At 40.7% G+C, this 19581-nt stretch overlaps 1 protein-coding gene across 3 annotated transcripts in view; it reads left to right on the top strand.

Annotated features, from left to right (window-relative positions):
• NMT2 (N-myristoyltransferase 2) overlaps positions 1 to 19581 on the top strand; it is an 83775-nt gene that overhangs the window by 31076 nt on the left and 33118 nt on the right. For all 3 annotated transcript variants that reach the window (XM_043966404.1, XM_043966407.1, XM_043966405.1), the window contains exons 3-7: positions 8283 to 8427; positions 13506 to 13624; positions 13729 to 13820; positions 13929 to 14045; positions 17434 to 17604. In XM_043966404.1, coding sequence (XP_043822339.1) covers positions 8283 to 8427; positions 13506 to 13624; positions 13729 to 13820; positions 13929 to 14045; positions 17434 to 17604 — 644 coding nt within the window. The remainder of the gene's footprint in view (positions 1 to 8282; positions 8428 to 13505; positions 13625 to 13728; positions 13821 to 13928; positions 14046 to 17433; positions 17605 to 19581) is intronic.

Genomic DNA, 19581 nt, shown 5'->3' with positions numbered 1-19581 from the left:
AGGAAGTAGCAGGGCCAGGACCCTAACTCTGGCCCTGTGATGCTGAGCTCAGCACTTCAAGTTCATCTCTCTCTCCATTGCCATATGGTAGACCCATTTTCCTTGAAGGCAATGAGAAAAGCAGGGACTCTTAAGTCAGTACTTGGTTTTATATCCTGCTTTTTGACATTTAATACACTTTTTTTGTTATTGTTGTTTTGGGGTTTTTGTGGGTTTTTTGCAGGACAGTGAGGGTTAAGTGACTTGCCCAGGGTCACACAGCTAGTGTCAAGTGTCTGAGGCTGGATTTGAACTCAGGTCCTCCTGAATCCAGGGGCTATGCTTTATCCACTGCGCCACCTAGCTGCCCCCCATTTAATACACTTATGACCTTTGCTGAGTCACTTAAATGCCTGACTTAAAGGCTTCACTCTTCCCACCTGTAAAATGGGACCTCAGCTGGTGTCCCATCCTAGAAGTTCCCCCAGCAGCACGGGCCTCTTTGCCTTGAGCATCCAACTGGGGCCTTCTCACCTCGGCCTGTGCCAGCCCAGCTCCCTCTTGTATTGCTGAGTTCTTTGTGAAGGCCTCTGTTTTGTGGAAGGGCCCAGGCTGGCCAGCCTTCAGTCCCCTCTTGGTTATGATCTTGACTTTCAGACTTCCAAACCGTGCCCCTCTGCCTGTGGGTGCCTTCATCTGCCCCAAACTGCTGCTTTTTAGCCCCTTTTGTATGCTGTCTTCCCTCCTTAGAGTGCAAGCTCCACGAGGGCAGGCTTTCTCTTTGCTCGTATTTGTATCCTCCTCAATTTTTGCAGTAACGTAGAAGGCGGTGTTGTCTGACTTGAGAAGACTTGCTCTAGGAGGTAATCGAGGGTGTCACTGAAAGTTAGAAGAAAAGACTGGCTAAGCAGCAGTGAGAGCCCAAACACGGGTTATAAAGGATAAAATGAGGGCCGCTTCCTGGCTTTCTGTTGTGCCTCTTGAGTGGAAGTGCTAGATTTCCAGGATGTGAAGGGCTTCTGCTTCTCAGCACTTCTGGAATTTGCTTCCCTAGGCCCTGTCTCCAGGTGTCTGAGCCCTAGGTCTGTCACAGGGAAGGCAGTGGAAAAAGCACGAGATTTGGAGTCAAAAGACCTAGGTTCAAATCATCTCTGCCTCATGGTTTGAAACCTTGGGCAAGACACCTAACTTCTCTGGGCCTCAGTTTCCTTATCTGTAAAATGAGGGGGTTGGACTAACTTGCCTCTGAGGTCCCTTTTCTTTAACATGTCTTCAGAGACTGCTCTCCATTTACATGTATGTGTCTTGTGTATGTATAGCTGTATGTATATGTCCGTTTCGTTAGAATATGAGCTCCCCGAAGACAAGGCCTTTGTTCTTGCCTTTCTGTGTACCCCCCAGAACTTAGCCTGATGCCGGGCACATACTAAGCATTCAAGGAATATTTGCTGATTGATTGACTTTCAGTTCTAAGTCTATGATCTTATCATAACCCTTTTCTAGGACTATCCATGATGTGTTCTCTTGGGCTTCCAGTCTTTAAAAGACCTACATGCTGGGGGCAGCTAGGTGGTGCAGTGCATAAAGCACCGGCCCTGAATTCAGGAGGACCTAAGTACAAATCCGGCCTCAGACATTTGACACTTAGTAGCTGTGTGACCCTGGACAAGTCACTTAACCCTCAATGCCCTGCAAAACAAAAAAGACCTACGTGCATCTCTTTCCCCTTCCACCTACCAGCTGTGGTCCTGGTCATAAAGATGACCTTTCTTTCATTGGCTACCCAAGATCATGCCCCTGGGCTTTGACCTTACTCAATCACCTACTGCACCCATCCTGCCCATCCAACCTTGGAAACCTGCTGCCACTCACAGTCCATTCCTTGCAGTACAAAGTCAGAGGACTTGAATCTAATGATTCTTCCTTTGCCACTTACTATACCTAAGTGGACTTCTCTAACCATTCTCGCTCTTTGACCTCAGTCTACTAATATAAGCAATGGGTTTTGAGTCTGGGGTTAACACTGTAAAATACGGGGTTGAACTAGATCACTTCTGAGTTCTTCCTTCCCTATTGTTTTGGCTAAAGCACATTAATGAGCCATTTGGTATTACTTTCCACTCTTCAGGAAGTTGGTTTTCACTACTTGATTGGTATAAATGGGCACATAGGAGGCCTCCCTTGATTCTGGAGCATAGGCACTAATCCCTGAGCTCCACGATTCTGTGCTACTTCTAGTATAGTAGACAAGGGCTGGACTTGGGGTGAAGTGAGACCTGGATTTGAATCCTTACTAGCTGTATAACCTGCCTCAGAGGGTTGTGGTGCAAAGTGAGTGAGGCAGCGTTTCTCAAGAGCCTTGTCAATCTTTAAGGCTCTGTAGAAATGTCAGCAGTAGTGATGACTACCTCTTCCAGAGTCAGTTTAGAAGATGATGAGCGTTATTAAGTTGATTCTGGGAAATCTTCATAGGGCACCAGTGGAGAAACTTCATTCTGCAATGGTGAATTACTTGCCTTCTAGGAAAAGGGACTCAACCCGTGATTTTATTACTGCAGGTAACTCCCAAATGAATAAACTCTCTCTACCAGTGGAGGCTGGCAGATTCTAGACAACTTCCTGTCTTAGAGAGGTTCTTAACCTAAGGGCCACGAACTTCCAAGAGTTCAGTGGATAAATTTCAGGGAGTTTATAGATTTGAGTGGGAAGAAAAATACACTTTTATTTCAATATAATTGGTTTCGGGGGCAGCTAGATGGCGCAGTGGATAGAGCACTGGCCTTGGAGTCAGGAGTACCTGAGTTCAAATCCGGCCTCAGACACTTAACACTTACTAGCTGTGTGACCCTGGGCAAGTCACTTAACCCCAATTGCCTCACAAAAAACAAACAAACAAACAAAAAAAAGAAACATTCAATATAATTGGTTTCCTTTGTAGCACTATGTACTTTATGCATTTAAAAACATCATTCTGAGTGTCTATGACACCAAAAAATGGTTTAAGGACCCATCTTAGAGAGTTTACTAGAGCACTGAGAGGTTTAAATGACTTGGCTAAAGTCACATTGCCCATCTGTCTCCTGAGCCAGACTTGAACTCAAGTCTTCCTGCCTTAAGTCCAGCTCTCTATACACCATGCCATGGTGCCTGTAACACAGTAGAAAATAATATCTGGCAAGTTAACATTACGGTGACCACATGCCCACCTCACAATTTAATTCCTTTCCCCTTGGAAAGTGCTTTTGTGCTACAGATTCGGGAAGATGGATAGGTTTAAGAGTTTGTCCTAAAGATGCCATTCTTATTGCTACCTTCCTTGACTAATTTGAATCCTGGACTCAACTTAGGATTTTACCTTGAGAAATGTTTTGCATAGTGACAATTGGCACACAGGGCATTTTGTTTCATAAAAGATGATTTTTTTTCATTTGTTTTGTGAATATTTGTTGGTCAACATGATAGAACTAAATTATGGGTAAATTATAAACAACCAAGAGCCCTCTCCTTATAGAGCTGTGATATTATTAGCATCTCCGGGGACAACGGTGTCGATTCTCACTTTTTTCAAAATAATTTAGCTTTGACAAATTTTGCTTAAGGGAATTTTACCTGAAAAGTCGAGGAGAGGGCAGCTAGATGGCGCAGTGGATAAAGCACCAGCCCTGGATTCAGGAGGACCTGAGTTCAAATCCGGACTCAGACACTTGATACTTACTAGCTGTGTGACCCTGGGCAAATCACTTAAGTCTCATTGTCCTGCAAAAACAAAATGTCTGGAAAAAAAAAAAGTCGAGGATAAAAAGATGTCATCAAGACAAATGTACAGCAGTAGCGATGTACACTTTGTAAGAATTGGTAGTACTTCATCTAAGATAAAATGGCAGATATGTTTCCCAGGCATGCTTTGTTGAAATGTGCCCGACTCTCTTCTAACTAATATGCCTGACTCTCTTCTAGCATTTTAGTGGACTGAACATTTTGTATGGTTTAAAAAGTCACTTTTGGGCATGAAATTCAACAAAGACCCCATGCTAAAGAAGTAATCATAAGCTGTAATGAATTAGCTGAGCTGAAGTAATTTGTTCAGTTAGCATGTGTAATTAAGATGTGACCCTGGTGAATATGATCTCATTAATCAAATTATAAAGCAGGCATCTTACACAAGCAACAGTAATCTCTCAACGGAGGTGTCAGAAATAGGGGTGTTAAGCTTTTGACCAGCTTCTGATTACACTTAGTACTAGGTTTTCTTGGATTATTTTATAAGCAAGAGTCCCTGAGGTAGCCAATGATTTAGCTGGTCCATTTTAAATAAAATTCATTAAGTGCAGTGTGTCAAACTGAACCATCTCTAGTTAAGTAAAACGGCTTAACCAGAAATTTTTAAAAAGCTAACATTAAAATCCAAAGTTGTTCATTTCCAAACCCTATAAATGCTCCCACCACTTTCTAGACATGATTTTTATGGTATTGGTATTATATGATATTGGCACTCAGAAACATTGTAGGGTCTTCAACCTCTAGCACCCTCTAAATTAAAACTTGGCAAGGATTAGTGGCATCAAAACTCAAAGAATTAGAGCTTTTAAAAAATCATAATTTAAAAACATTTAAAAACCAACATGGACTATTCAGTCCTGTCTACTGATGTAAATTCAAAATAGGTTATTTTTTTCTGTATGGGATCAACATTACTTTCTCTAAGAGATATTAAAAAGGAGCTTGGGGGCAGCTAGGTGGCGCAGTGGATAGAGCACCGGCCCTGGAGTCAGGAGTACCTGAGTTCAAATCCGGCCTCAGACACTTAACACTTACTAGCTGTGTGACCCTGGGCAAGTCACTTAACCCCAATTGCCTCACTTAAAAAAAAAAAAAAAGGAGCTTGATGAGAATGTCTTCAGACCAAGGAACTTTGAAACTCGGTGCATATTTTGCTTTAGATTGAAAAGGAGAGAACATTTCCCAGTCTTTGGGGAATGGGAGAGGAGGAAAGAGTTGTGTCTTTATATGGGAGGAATCACTTAACTTTCTGGTTGTTAGAGGGTTTCTTTAGAGAGAAAAGCAGGGGTGTGCTGGAGCTGATGACACATTTTCAGTATGAGCATCTATATGAATAGATTAGGGCTTGATTCATTTTTTTGCTGATTTATTCACTTTAAAAAGTGTTGGAGAAAATGTTAATAAAAGTTTGTTGTATACGTTTTTTTTTCCCCTCTAGAGCCAGTTGTTAAACATTTGCCAATATATCCCTGGAAAAAAATAAGCAAGTAGGGCTTTGGTTATTTCCATTTGCTTTTAAGGTTGTATATAGAGGCTTACTTAGTCTAGACCCAACCATGGGTTGCAAACCCCATATGGGGTTGTGTAACTGAATGTGAGGGATCACAAAAAAAATTGGCAACAGTAAAAGGCTATGTATACCTATTTTATTTACCTATATACCCAGGATCGCATAAAAATTTCTTGGATGAAAAGGGGTTGTGAGTGGAAAAAGTTTAAGAAGCCCTGTTCTAGAACAGGGGTTCTTAACCTGGGGTTTGTGGTTTTTTAAAAAAAATAACCATTACAATTGGTTCCCTTTATAATCCTACATTTTCTATTTTATGCCTTTGAAAGCATTTTTCTGAGAAGGGATATCCCTGCACTTCCCTAGACAGCTGAGTTCTATGATTAAAAAAAAAAAAAAGTCCCCATATCAGCTAAAATTGTTCATCTTTTTCTTCTGCTTTCAAGTTGAAGAAAACTTTAACCCAACTACCATGTTTCAGTCCTCGGAGTTAGATAAGACTAACGTATGACACATTGGCCAGGAGTATAAAGGTGAAAACAAGGGAATCTTGGCCTCCAGGTGTTCACAGCCATTTCTCCATGCCTAGAATACATTTCTTCCCACTCTCTGCCTCACATAAAACCCTCACTTTGTTCAAGACTTGACTGTTGGGACCACTTTTTTTTTCTTTTTCTTTGTTCCTCATAAAAGTATTGTATTATTTTCTAGTTACATGTAGAGATAATTTTCAACATTTGTTTTTCTTTTTCTTTCTTTTCTTTTCTTTTTTTTTTTTTGCAGGGCAATGAGGGTTAAGTGACTTGCCCAGGGTCACACAGCTAGTACGTGTCAAGTGTCTGAGGCCAGACTTGAACTCAGGTCCTCCTGAATCAAGGGCCAGCATTTTATCCACTGTGCCACCTAACTGCCCCCTCAACATTTGTTTTTATAAGATTTCTAATTTCAAATTTTTCTCCCTCCCTCCCCTCCCTTCCCCCTCCCCAAGACAATCTGATATAGGTTATATATGTACAATCACATTAAACATATTTCTGCATTAGTCATGCTGTGAAAGAAGAATTAGAGCAAAAAGGGAAAACCTCAAAAAAAAATAGAAATAGTATGGTTCAATCTACATCTAGATGGCACAGTTCTTTTTTTCTGGATTTGGAGAACATTTTCCATCATGAGTCCTTTGGAACTATCTTGGACCACTGCATTGCTGAGAAGAGTCAAGTCTATCACAGTTGATCAATATACAATGTTGTTGATACTGTGTACAATGTTCTCCTGGCTCTGCCCATCTTACTCAGCATCAGTTCATGCAAGTCCTTCCAGGTTTCTCTGAACTCCCCCTGCTCATTGTTTCTTACAGCACAATAGAATTCCATTACATTCATATACCACAATTTGTTTAGCTATTCCCCAATTGATGGGCAGCCCCTCAGTTTCCAATTCCTTGCCACCACGAAAAGAGAAGCTATAAATATCCTTGTACATGTGGGTCATTTTCCCTTTTTTATGATCTCTTTGGGAAAAAGACCTAATAGTGGTATTGCTAGGTCAAAGGGTATGCACAGCTTTATAGCCCTTTGGGCATAATTCCAAATTGCTCTCCAGAATGGTAGGATAAGTTCACAGTTCCCCCAACAATGCATTAGTGTTCCAATTTTCCCATAGTTTCTCCAACATTTATTATTTTCCTTTTTTGTCATTTTAGCCAATCTGATAGGTGTCAGGTGGTACCTCAGAGTTGTTTTAATTAGCATCTCTCTAATCAATAGTGATTTAGAGCATTTTTTCATATGGGAATAGATAGCTTTGGTTTCTTCATCAGAAAACTGCCTGTTCATATCCTTTGACCATTTCTCAATTGGGGAATGACTTGGGTTCTTATAAATTTGATTTAGTTCCCTATATGTTTTAGAAATGAGGCCTTTATCAGAAGTACTGGCCATAAAAATTGTTTCCCAGATTTCTGCCTCCCTTCTAATTTTGGATGCATTGCTTCTGTTTGTACAAAACCTTTTTAATTTAATCAAAACCATCCACTTTGCATTTCATAATATTCTCTCTTGTTTGGTCATAAACTGTTTTCCTTTCCAAAGATCTGATAGGTAGACTATTCCTTCCTCTCCTAATTTACCTATGGTGTCACCTCTTATGTCTAAATCATGTATCCATTTTGACCTTATTTTAGTATAAGGTGTAAGATGTTGGTCTATGCCTAGTTTCTGTCATACTGTCTTCCAGTTTTCCCAGCCGTTTTTGTCAAATACCAAGTTCCTATCTCAGAAGCTGGAGTCTTTGGGTTTATCAAACACTACATTATTAAAATCATTTACTACTGTGGTTGGGACCACTTTCCACAGGAAACCATCTCTGCTACCTTCAACTGCCGGTGCCTTCCCTCCTTAAACTACCTTATATTTATTCTGTGTATACTTATGTAGACATGTAGTATCTTTCCCAATAGAATGTTAGCTCCTTGGGAGCAGGTATTGTTGCTTTTTTGTCTTTGTATCCCCAGACCCTAACATAGTGTAAGAAATGCTGGTTGATTTATGATTCTGTTGCTTTCAATAGAATACATACTTCTCTTCATCCCCCTGCCCCACCATACACTTCTTTTGCAAGTTGCTGAACCAGGAAGTGGTTGGTGGACTGTAATGTTAGGGTATCTTTTTTCACAGTAATCCTTTTTTAGTTCTCCCAATATATGAGAAATAGTGTTTTCAAGTTTGCAAATGAGTGTCAAAATGAAATAGAAAGTAGTATATGCTTTGCTTGGGCTCAATACATGGCTTGCTGTCATTGTTGAATTCAGAATTCTGGAACTGCTAATGTCAGTTTACATCCCAATTGTAAACAAAACTAACACATTATAATATAAAATTCACTCGGTAGTTTTGTGTTCTTAAAAGGTACATTTCATCTTGTAGGTGCTATCTCTAGAAGTACAAATGGGTACATTTGCACCCATCCTAAAAGCAGTCATTAAACGCATTGCTTCCCTGTGTTTTTCTCTGAACAGAATCCGGCCATTCCAATGCAGAAGCTGCAGGATATTCAAAGGGCAATGGAACTTCTCTCTGCATGCCAGGGCCCCGCCAAGAGCATTGATGATGCTAACAAACGGAAATATCAGTTTTGGGATACACAGCCTGTACCCAAGCTTCGTAAGTTCTTTTTCTTCTGAAATAAAAGTAAAGCTAAAATGAAAAATGAACATGAGCATTTATTTCAGCCATATGGACTGCTTTCTTGTAACAGACAAATTCATTTGTATTGTGGTATTTTTATCCAAACATACAGTTGTTTCATTTGATTTTTTACCAGCATTTATAAATGCTTACTATGTGCAGTTCATTGGGCAAGGCACTGGAAGAGAGATACAATTTAGCCAAGATAATGTCTTTGTCTTCCTGGGGCTCCTAAATCTTATGGGGATAAGATACAGCATAGATACTATATTACACAGTGTTGCATGATAAGTTCATTAGAGAGATACAAAATATAATGCCATGTGAGACCCAGGAAGAAAGATGTTAAGCACGAGAATGAAGGGAACCCTCATGGCAAGAGTCAGATTTGAATTTGATAGGAATGCTAAAGGCAAAGAGGGGATAGCAAATCACAGGTAACAAACAGGTATGTAAGGTGGGAAAGCACTGGTTAGGTTTGTGGGACTGAGTAGTTCACTTTGGCTGAAAGATAAAACATATGGAAGGGAGTAATATGACAGGCTGGAAATAGAGCCTGATTCTGTGTTATAGAGAGACTTGAATGCCAGGCAAAGGAGTTTGAATTTTACTTAGTGAGTAATAAGGAGCCATTTAAAAAATTTTTAATAGGGGCAGCCAAATGGCGCAGTGGATAAAGTACCGGCCCTGGATTCAGGAGGACCTGAGTTCAAACCCAGACTCAGACATTTGACACTTGCTAGCTGTGTGACCCTGGGCAAGTCACTTAACCCTCACTGCCCCGCCCCCCATTTTTTTTTTCAATAAAGTGATATGATGACCTCTAAGGTCCCTCTAAGCTTAAAAATTAGTCCAGTATCAGTAGAAATGATAGACTGGAGAAAGAAGAGAGTAGAGATGACCATTTGTTAGGCTATCTAGAGAGGAAAGGTCAGTGAAGCAAAGATGTTGCAGAAACTCGGTAATTTAATGAATATATAAGATAACAGAGGCAAATGTCAAAAATTTCAAACATGGAAGCTTGGGTGAATGGCGGTGCTACTGATAGAACAGTCCAAAGAGGAAGATATGGACAGCTTGAATTTGAGGTTCTTATAAAATATCAGATCAAGATGTCTGTAGGCTGCTACAAACGTGGGTGTGAATTTGAAACATGAACTTAGCACCAGTGATAGAAGATTTGGAGTCATCTACATAGTGGTAGTCACTGAAATCAAGGTCAGTTAAATTACCAAGGGAGAGAGCAGAGGGAAAAAGAAGAGTGCCGAGAGCAAGGTCTTTAGGAGACAGGAAGAAACAGTCAAAGAGTAGTCAGAGGCTGGCCAAGGGAGAGTGTGGTGGGGCAGTTTTAGGAGCGAAAAGAGAAGGCTACTGATTAGGTGACTGCTAAAATGTTGAGGGAGATTATTCTGAATGAGTGGGGAAGGCAGAAGCCAGAGTACAAAGGGTCAAAAACCTACTGATAAGGAAGAGGAAGCATTCACTGCAGATGATGTTTTCAAGAAGATCAGCAGAGACTTTGGGCAAATAACTTCATTTCTCTGGGCCTCGGTTCCCTCATCTGGAAAGAGAGGTTGGACTAATTGATTGCCAATGTAGTCCTACTGGTTCTGGATCTTTTAAGGGAGAGTCACAAATTTGGGGGGAAGGGGAGGGGGCGGGGCAAGGAGGGCTAAATGACTTGCTCAGGATCACACAGCTATTAAGTGTCAAGTGTCTGAGACTGGGTTTGAACTCAGGTCCTCCTGAATCCAGGGCTGGTGCTTTACTCACTTCGCCACCTAGCTGCCTCCAAGTCACAAATTTTTCTGAGGGAGATTTGGGAATAGGGGAAATACTGATAGTTTAAAAAATACACCACCACCAAAGGGGAGTGTGTATTTTTTGATAGAGGTAGAATAAGTTTAGTCTCAGTAGGAGAGGTAGAATGATGGGAAATTGTGACTAGAGATAATTTCAAAGTCAAGGATTTTTGTTCAGTCCTTTTACAGTTGTGTCCACTCTTCATGACCCCATTTGGGGTTTTCTTGTCAAAGATACTGGAGGGGCTTGCCATTTCCTTCTCCTACTCATTTTTACAGATGAGGAAACTGAGGTAAACAGGGTGAAGTGACTTGCCCAGAGTTACACAGTTAGGAAATGCCTGAGGCCAGATTTGAACTCAGGAAGATGAGTCTTTCTGACTCCAGGACTCCAGCGCTCTATCCACTGTGTTACCCAGCTGTCCAAAACTTCAGGATATTGGGCTCTAAATTATGACACTGCTGGGGTGTAGCTAAACCAGGTAGAAAAGGGAGCTGAGGAGTTGTAGGATTTATAGGCAGTTGGCTAAAGAGGTCATCACAGTTATAGTAACTTATTATCATCATGGGATTTATCATAAGTTCAGGGAAAAGTGTCCAGTCCTAAACTGTCACAGTGTAAATGAACAAAGAAAAACTGCCTCTCTGCGACTGAGTTTGGTAGAGTTCGTTAGTTAGAGGCTCATTCTATGTGCACTTGTATTCTTGGCTGCTCATGAGCTCTTTGTGAGGCAAGTGTGTTTTAACCTCAAAGCACAACACAAATGAGCTGTGTTTGTTTTTGTTGTCATTATGAAGCTGCAGAGACTAAGGGATGAATGGAATGCTTAATCTGGTTGATGCCAACCAGAAGGCATCCTAGAAGGGAAGGGAACTTAACTGAAAAAGATCTGTGGTTTTTAGTGGGTGGCAAGCTCAGTATACGTCAGCAGTACATGATATGGCAGTCCCCAGAGCTACTGCAATCTTTGGTTGCATTAAAAAACATATAACTTCCAGGAATAGTGAAGTCAGAGTCCTGCTGTATTTCTGCTTTGGTCAAACCACATCTTGAATACTATGTTAAGTTCTGAGTGCCACATTTTTAAAAGGACATTGAAAACGTGGAGGGCAATTAAATTTTTTTTTTTTTAGTGAGGCAATTGGGGTTAAGTGACCTGCCCAGGGTCACACAGCTAGTAAGTGTTAAGTGTCTGAGGCCGGATTTGAACTCAGGTACTCCTGACTCCAGGGCTGGTGTTCCATCCACTGCGCCACCTAGCTGCCCCTTAAAATGGTTTTTAAAAATCCATGCCGGGGCGGCTAGGTGGCGCAGTGGATAAAGCACCGGCCCTGGATTCAGGAGTTCCTGAGTTCAAATCCAGCCTCAGACACTTGACACTTACTGTGTGAGATTAAAATTGGATCTATTAAAGGGAGAGCACATTTTTAGCTCCCTTCTCCGCCAGCGTCCCCAGGAAAGAGACCCAGACTGAGCGCCAGTCTCTTCCTTCCTCCTCCCACTCGCCCGCGTCACTTCCTTTTCCAAAGAAAAGACTCCTGGTCTTGCCCTCAAAGACCTTCGCTTCATGGGTGGAACTCTTCTACAGTAAGTCTCCAGCAGGTGGCGTCATTCCAATCGTTACAACTGGCTGTGTGACTCTGGGCAAGTCACTTAACCCCATTGCCCCATTAAAAAAAAAAAAATCCATGCCAAAGGAAGCTCTGGGGAGTGTTAGCTTGGAGAAGACTTGGGATGGACATATCTGCCTTCAAGTAGTTGAAAGGAAGGAAGGAGGATTAAAATTATGTTTTGTCACCAGAAGGCAGAACTTGGAGCAATAGCTGGAGGTCCCCACGAGGCCCAGGCCTGATGCCAGGACCATTTTCTAACAATTAGGACTGCCTAGAAGTAGAACTGGCCACTACCAGATGTAGTGGGTTCCCCAGCATGGGGGTCTTCAAGCAGAAACAGGACGACTACGTGTCGCAGAGGGTATTTTCAGGTATGGCTCGGGCTAGGTGGTCACTGAGGTCCTTTCCAACTCTGATATTCTATGATGGGAAGTAATTCCAAGATAACTGACTGATTTCAAAGATATTTTTTGGAAAAGCTTAACTTGGTCCATCTGCTTGCCTTTGGTCTTGAAGATTCTAGAACGGGAGCCCGTCCACCTCCTTTCCAAATAGTATTAAATCACACTGACCTAAAGTTCGGTAGTCTCTATTAATATAGCCTTTTTTATCCGTTGTTCTGCCATTTTCTCTGGTCTGAATCTGTTGGTTTTAGTTGACTATTATTTGTTTTGCTGCATTTAGTTCCATGTCAGTCACCAAGTTATTGCTTAATAGTGAAGAGAGCACCACCCAAAAGACAACTTAGAACTTGTTGGTTATATAAGTTTAGGTCACTCTCACAACTTGGCCCTAATCCTAGGGTGGCACTGGAGGCTCTAGAACTGCTGGGATTAACCCAACAGAATGGGTCAGAAATAGAATAGCTCTAGGGGATACAAAAAGAGACAAAAGATAGGCCCTGTCTTCAATGAGAATCTACCAATTCCACTCTAGGGGAGGTTTAATTGCTGGGATTTTGTTGTTGATATTTTAATTAAAGCACACCTAAGTCTGCTTCTGCAAACTTCTACACATTACTCTTTGTGCCCTTTGGAGACAAGCAGAGCAGGTGCCATCCCTCTTGCATGTGAAATTTCTTTAGATAGCTAGGTATAGATGTTGTCTGCTCTTGGCCCCCTGCACTCCCATACACACAGCTTTTCTTCTCTAGGCTGGATATAACCAGCCCATCAAACAATCCATGCATGGTGTAGTTTCAAGTTTCTTCATCATCTTGCCCGCTACTTCTGTTGGTTTATATAGCCACTATTCTGTGCTATTAAAAGGCTGCTCCCTTACACCAAAGGTAGCTGCATTTCAGAAGGAATATGAGTAGATTAAAGTTGATTGCAAATATTTCTCCGCCTTTATATGTGTAATTATCTCCAACAACCTAGCAGATCAAAAAGAGACCCTTGTCCATATTATTAAATTTGAACATTAATCAACAAACATTTATTAAGTACCTACAATGTGCCAGGCACTGGAGGTATAAACCCAAAGAATAAAAAAAATCCCTATTCACAAAGAGCTTAAAATCTAATGGGGGAAAATATTCAATATTTTAAGTAAAATTAGCTCAAAATTTTAAATGGCTAAAATGATCCATAATGAAAACTAACTCTCTCTCTCTCTCTCTCTCTCTCTCTCCAACAGATGAAGTAGTTACATCTCACGGTGCAATTGAACCAGATAAGGACAACATCCGTCAAGAACCGTATTCTTTACCCCAGGGTTTCACATGGGACACCTTAGACTTGAGTCATTCTGAAGTAGTGAGTAAAACCATGATCACTTTGAGCAATTTACCTGAGTAAAGCAGTTGTGAGCTGACTTTGAAGGGCGGAGAAGTGACCCATCTTTTGTCTTCTGCTCGCAGCTCAAGGAGCTGTACACGCTGTTAAATGAAAACTACGTGGAAGATGATGACAACATGTTCAGGTTTGACTACTCCCCCGAGTTCCTCTTGTGGTGAGTGACGAGTCGTACTTGCTCTTTCGGGGGCGCACGCGAGTTCTCTTGTTTTCTTTTTAATAACTAGACTGACTTGCTTTTCCTCTTTCTCTGGACTGATTTCAGGGCTCTTCGTCCTCCAGGCTGGCTGCCTCAGTGGCACTGTGGAGTTAGGGTTTCTTCAAACAAAAAACTAGTGGGATTCATAAGCGCCGTCCCAGCTAGCATCCGGATCTATGACAGGTAGACATCAAATCTTAAATGTGTCTTTTTGTGATTTCACAAAAACGACCTCTTGACTGTGACAGTTTTGATATCAAGGGCTAGGAAGTACAGGATCTGCAGTACTGTACCCCACCCACTTACCCCAAGCATTTTTATGCAAATGAAATGAGGTAAAACTGAGTGTTACAGACAGACTTACAAGTACAGAAGGGCAACATGTTGCACAGGCATATGTATAGAAATAGGGAGGGGAGTTCTACCTAATTTGCCTTCGGGAAGGTGGTAGGAATTATATGTACGCATACTCGATGATTACATATGTATACATGTGTTTTTCACATGTTTGTGTGTGTTTATATGACACACCTTTTGAGAAGTAGCATGAAATAATGTATAAAAGATTGGCCCTGAAATCAACAGGACCTGGATTCTTGCCTCTGATCCATATCGGTGTCAGGATTAACCCTGAGCAAGTCACTTAACCTTTTAGTGCCCTGGGCAACTATCAAAGACTAAGTTGTATAGTTGAAAATCTTCTTTGGTAGAGGGAGTTTCCTCACCAAGAACAAACTGATGAAATCACAAGTTTGGTGTAAAGAATAGAACAACTGCAGATATCCATTGGTAGAGAAGGGGGTCTCCAGAGCTGGAATTCCTCAAACCAATGAAATTAGGGTTAGGGTGGCTTCCCTTTTTCTGCCCATCACCAACTGTGTATATACTTGTCCTCTACTAAATACCTACTTCATTGCCTCATTGTGGGCTCTTAAGCCTATAGATGAACTCTCATCCAAAAGTTAAACCAACAGTTAAAATTCAAGAGCCTTATCACCAAAAGTTTGGTGATAAGTTTTTCCAACTTTAAAAGTTTCCTTTGGTTTTTGTGTGCTTTTTTATGTTGGAGATTATATATATATATATATATATATATATATATATATATATATATATATATATATATATATATATATATATATATAGTGCTACAGCAATTCCAAAAATAAAGCAGAGGGGGGTTTGTGACCTCTACTAGTAGGAAAGCCTGAATTGATGAAATTCTGGATGTTTTGAAGTGTTCAAGCATTTTCATTCTTCAATTAAGGGAACATTTGTAAAACAGGTCTTTTTCTTTTCTTTAAAATACCAACTGTTAGTTTCTTTTTCTTCTCTGTTGGCTGCCTTCCTGAAATGCCACCAAAGCCATCAGCAGTGTTGGGGAGCCCAGTGTAGATGTCCCAGTTTATTCTAGGGGCCGAATTGCTCAGTATTGGCAGAAAAACTTGATTGTTTTCATAGATGAGAAAGGTTTTCAGATCCACTAAACATACAGGGCTTTCCTATACAGTAAGGTGAGTAAAATGTTAAGACGCCTCCAACTGAGTCTTGTCCTCTTCAGAGCAGTCATGAGGAAAGGGCTCAAAGCTCCTCTTGAAGAATTCCTTTCAGGGCTTTTAGAATATTCTTGGAAAGACTTGGAATCAGGAGACACCTGGACTTAAATCCTGTCTCTCTGTAACAATGGGCAAATCTTAGACTGGACATTAAAAAAATTTAAAGTAAAGTAACTGAAGAAACATAATATCGTGTTTATAGCAAAAGAGTGGGGAAAAAGTCATAACTTGGAAAAATAGTTTTAGAGACAGAGGAAACTATAAACCTTACATAACTTTAAATGTGAATGGATTAAACAATATAATAAAATGAAAAAGAGCAACAGATTGGATAAGAAAACAAAAATCCCACAACCTGTTGCTTACAAGAAACACATTTAAAAAAAACAAATACGTACACAATATAAAATTGAAGGGTATGGGAGGAAAATTACCGTGAAAATCTTAGAGCCTTCCTAAGCCTCCTGAGCTGTTAAAATGGTGATAATTCAGTACATTTCAAAAAGTATTTACTAAGTGCATAATGTCAACTTAAAACTATATTAAGAACCAAGGATTCAAAGAAAAAATTAAAATAGCCTCTAATCTATAATACCTCTAGTTCTTACCTACCAGAGTAGCTGTGCAGTTCAAATGAAATTACTACATGTAACTCGCTTTTCAATATTTGAAGAGCTACATGTTAGCTGTAATTATTCTTTTAAATATCCCCATACTGGTATATTTTAGCTCTTTAAGTATAGATTTGATTTTTTTTTTTTTGGTTTTTTTAGGCAATGGGGGTTAAGTGACTTGCCCAGGGTCACACAGCTAGTAAGTGTCAAGTGTCTGAGGCCGGATTTGAACTCAGGTACTCCTGAGTCCAGGGCCGGTGCTTTAACCACTGCGCCATCTAGCTGCCCCTAGATTTGATTTTTTTGAAGTAGCTAAGAGTTATTTAGAGACAAATTTTATAGACAAGGTGAGTGACTGAGCTGGGCAAAATAATACTGGGTTGAAAAACAGTGTGGAAGCATGATTTTTCTTGTAAGGCTCTGAAAGCAATTTTCAAAGGTGAGCTCTGAAATGTGTCCTGGATGGTCGGCAGCTTAAGAGTTTAGCTTCTCAAGAGGATGACCTCTCGAGGTTTCTGAACCAAGTGGAAAGGAAACACAATCCAGCCATTGTTTTAATCAAACCGGGGACATAGTTCCTGAGAATTGGGGCACCAGGTAGGGTTAAGACTATTATCTGATGTCTTTTTCAAGTTTAGGAGAAATTGATTACCTGAGATTCTCAATTGCCAAAGATTGGCATCTTTGAAGTTCTTGAAATGATCCAAACTGGGCCATATCACCATCACAAACATTAGAATGAACTTCTTAAATGCTTTGCCTTGAAGGCATTTATTACATTGTGTGCATGCAAAAAGAATATATAGTAAAGGATTTATAAGAAAGAGGTTTGTAATAATTTTAAGCCTCTATAAAACTAGAATTATTAAATTGTGAACATTTTGCAATCAAATTTGTACAAATGTATTGTATAACTTAATGAATCCAAATTTGTTGAGGGTGGGGTGGGGCAATGAGGGTTAAGTGACTTGCCCAAGGTCACCAAATTTATTTTTAAAAGGAGATGATTTGCAGAAATGTGTAAGCTATAAAGTATTTTTTAAATGAGATTCAACTTTATCACTTTTATGTACATTGAGTAAATAGGGTTAGTAGTATTGCTAATAAAGGCTTATTATTGCTAATAACTACCACTGTATGTAACCATTTGGTGTTGCTTCAGAATGAAAAGTAGTTTTCCATGATAATCTTGTGCTGTTTTGGCAAAACTACTTTACATAGAAAAATCAAAGCTAAGTTTTCCTAATTGTGTCCAAATTGTCACAACAGATGCCAGATTGGTACAGCCCGAGTTAATACACCCGATCCCCCACCCCTTTTTTTAGAACCCCAGAGAATATAAAAGCTTACGTGCAAAACTTTTCATGTATCATCCATGACTTTTGACAATTTGTTTCTTAGTGTGAAGAAGATGGTAGAAATAAATTTTCTCTGTGTTCATAAGAAGTTGAGATCAAAACGGGTAGCCCCAGTGCTAATTAGAGAAATAACTAGAAGAGTCAACTTGGAGGGGATTTTTCAAGCTGTTTATACAGCAGGAGTGGTGCTTCCCAAGCCGGTGGCTACTTGCAGGTAAGGAGAACGTTTTTCTTGTCAATTGAAGCTGCCCTTCTGTTTCCATGACCATTTCCAGACTGGCCGAGTGTCTGCTGTGCTCAGGACAAGCATTGTCTAGGCATTCGGAAGCCTCAGACTTGATATCACATTCCTCAGCACAGTGTGTCATTCTTTCGTCCTCATCCATTTTTCAGAAGCAGATATATACGGGGTATTTTTTCTTTTACTATGTTCTTCCTCCTGTGTTTGACAAGCAGTGCCAAGAGGTACACAGAATGCATGGTAACAGTAGATAAAAGCGGTGTCCACAACTCTATTTACTAAAAAGGAAAAGGACATAAGCATTATTTCAGACCTCAGTCAGGTAGTAAGCATTTATTAAGTGTCTCCTATGTGCCAGGCCCTGGGCTAAGTGCTGGAGATACAAAAAGAGGCAAAATACAGTCCCTGCCCTCAAGGAAAGAGGGAAGGCACAGTTTTTTGGGGGAGTTTGACTTTTTAGAAGATGTAATTTTCCCTGGGACTTGAAGGAAGTTAAGGAAGCCAGGAGATAGAAACAAGGAGGGGGAGCCCAATGTGGGTAACAGCTAGAGAAAATGCCCAGAAGTAAGAAACTGATCACCTTGTTGTTCATGGAGCAGCAAGAAAGCCAGTGTCACTAGACCAAAGAGTACATGGCAGAGAAGACATGAGTAAGAAGACTGAAAAGGCAGTGTGCAGCTAGGTTATAAAGGCCTTTCAATGCCAAACAGAGGATTCTGTATTGGATCCTGAAGGTGATAAAGAGCCACAGGAGTTTATTAAGTAGGAAGATTCCATGATCAGGTCTGTGCTTTAAGAAAATCACTTTCATGGCCAAATGGAGGTTGGATTATGGATTGGAATGAAGAGACGTGAGGCAGGCACACACAGCAGCAGTTATAGCAGCTCAATCTTGAGGTGGTGAAGGGCCATCAAGGTCAGTGGATGTTGTCAAAGGAGAAGTTACAAAGGTGAAAGTTATAGGTTTTAATAGATTGGCTGTGAGGGGTGGGAGGTTGAGGCGTCCAGAATAAGTCCTAGGTTGTAAGCCTGATCGACTGGGAGGATGGTACTGTCCTCTACGGTAATATGGAAAATAGGGGAAGAGACGGTGAGTTCCCTTTTGGACGTTCTGAATTTAAGATGTCTACTGGACATCCAGTTCAAGATGTCTGCATTTGGAGATGCAAGACTAGAGGTCAGTGGAAAGGTGAGGACAGGACAGGAAAATCTGAGAATCAGCAAAGAAAACAGAATCAAAAACATGAGAGGTGTCGAGATTCCCTAGCACTACTACTAGCAAGGAGGAGATAAGTAAGATAAGAATAGAGGGCCCAGGACAGTCCCCCATGGGACAGGTAGAAAGAGTCACTTGATGAGGACCCAGCAAAGACAGCTGAGGAGCGGTGTGAAAGGTAGGAGAAGAACCAGGAGAGTGGTGTCCAGAGAACCTAGAGAGAAGAGAATATGAAGGAGAAAGAGGGTCATCATCAGTTTCAAAGCTCAAGAAGAAAGAGAATTGAGAAAAGGTCCTGGGATTTGGTCCTTGGTAACAATCTCTTTATCATTAGTACCTTTGGAAAGGGCACTGTTGGTGGGATGAAATCAGAATCTGGATTGCAAGGAGTTGAAAGAAAATGAGAGGAGAGGAAGTAGAGGCACCTCTAGATGTCGATGGCTTCTCAAGGAGTTTAGCCACAAAAGACAGAAAAAATAGAAGACAGCAGAGATGGAAGGATTAAAGGGGGTTTTTGAGGATGAAAGAGACATGGGAATATTTGTAGGTACTAGGGGAGTAGCCAGTAGACAGGGAGAGACTGAAGATAAGGAAGACAGTGGGGATGAAAGAGGGAAAAAGAAATCTGCTAAAAGAAATGGGATGGGAGGGGGGGTCACTCTTGTGGGTAAGGGGGCTTGCGTGAGAACAAGGGTGGAGGAAACCGTGTAAAAGGCATATGATGTGAGAGATAT

This window comes from Dromiciops gliroides, chromosome 5 (genome assembly GCF_019393635.1).
Source record: "Dromiciops gliroides isolate mDroGli1 chromosome 5, mDroGli1.pri, whole genome shotgun sequence".
Lineage (NCBI taxonomy): Eukaryota > Metazoa > Chordata > Mammalia > Microbiotheria > Microbiotheriidae > Dromiciops > Dromiciops gliroides.
The sequence above is the reverse complement of the archived record's forward strand: the minus strand, read 5'-3'. Positions and strand labels throughout refer to the sequence as shown.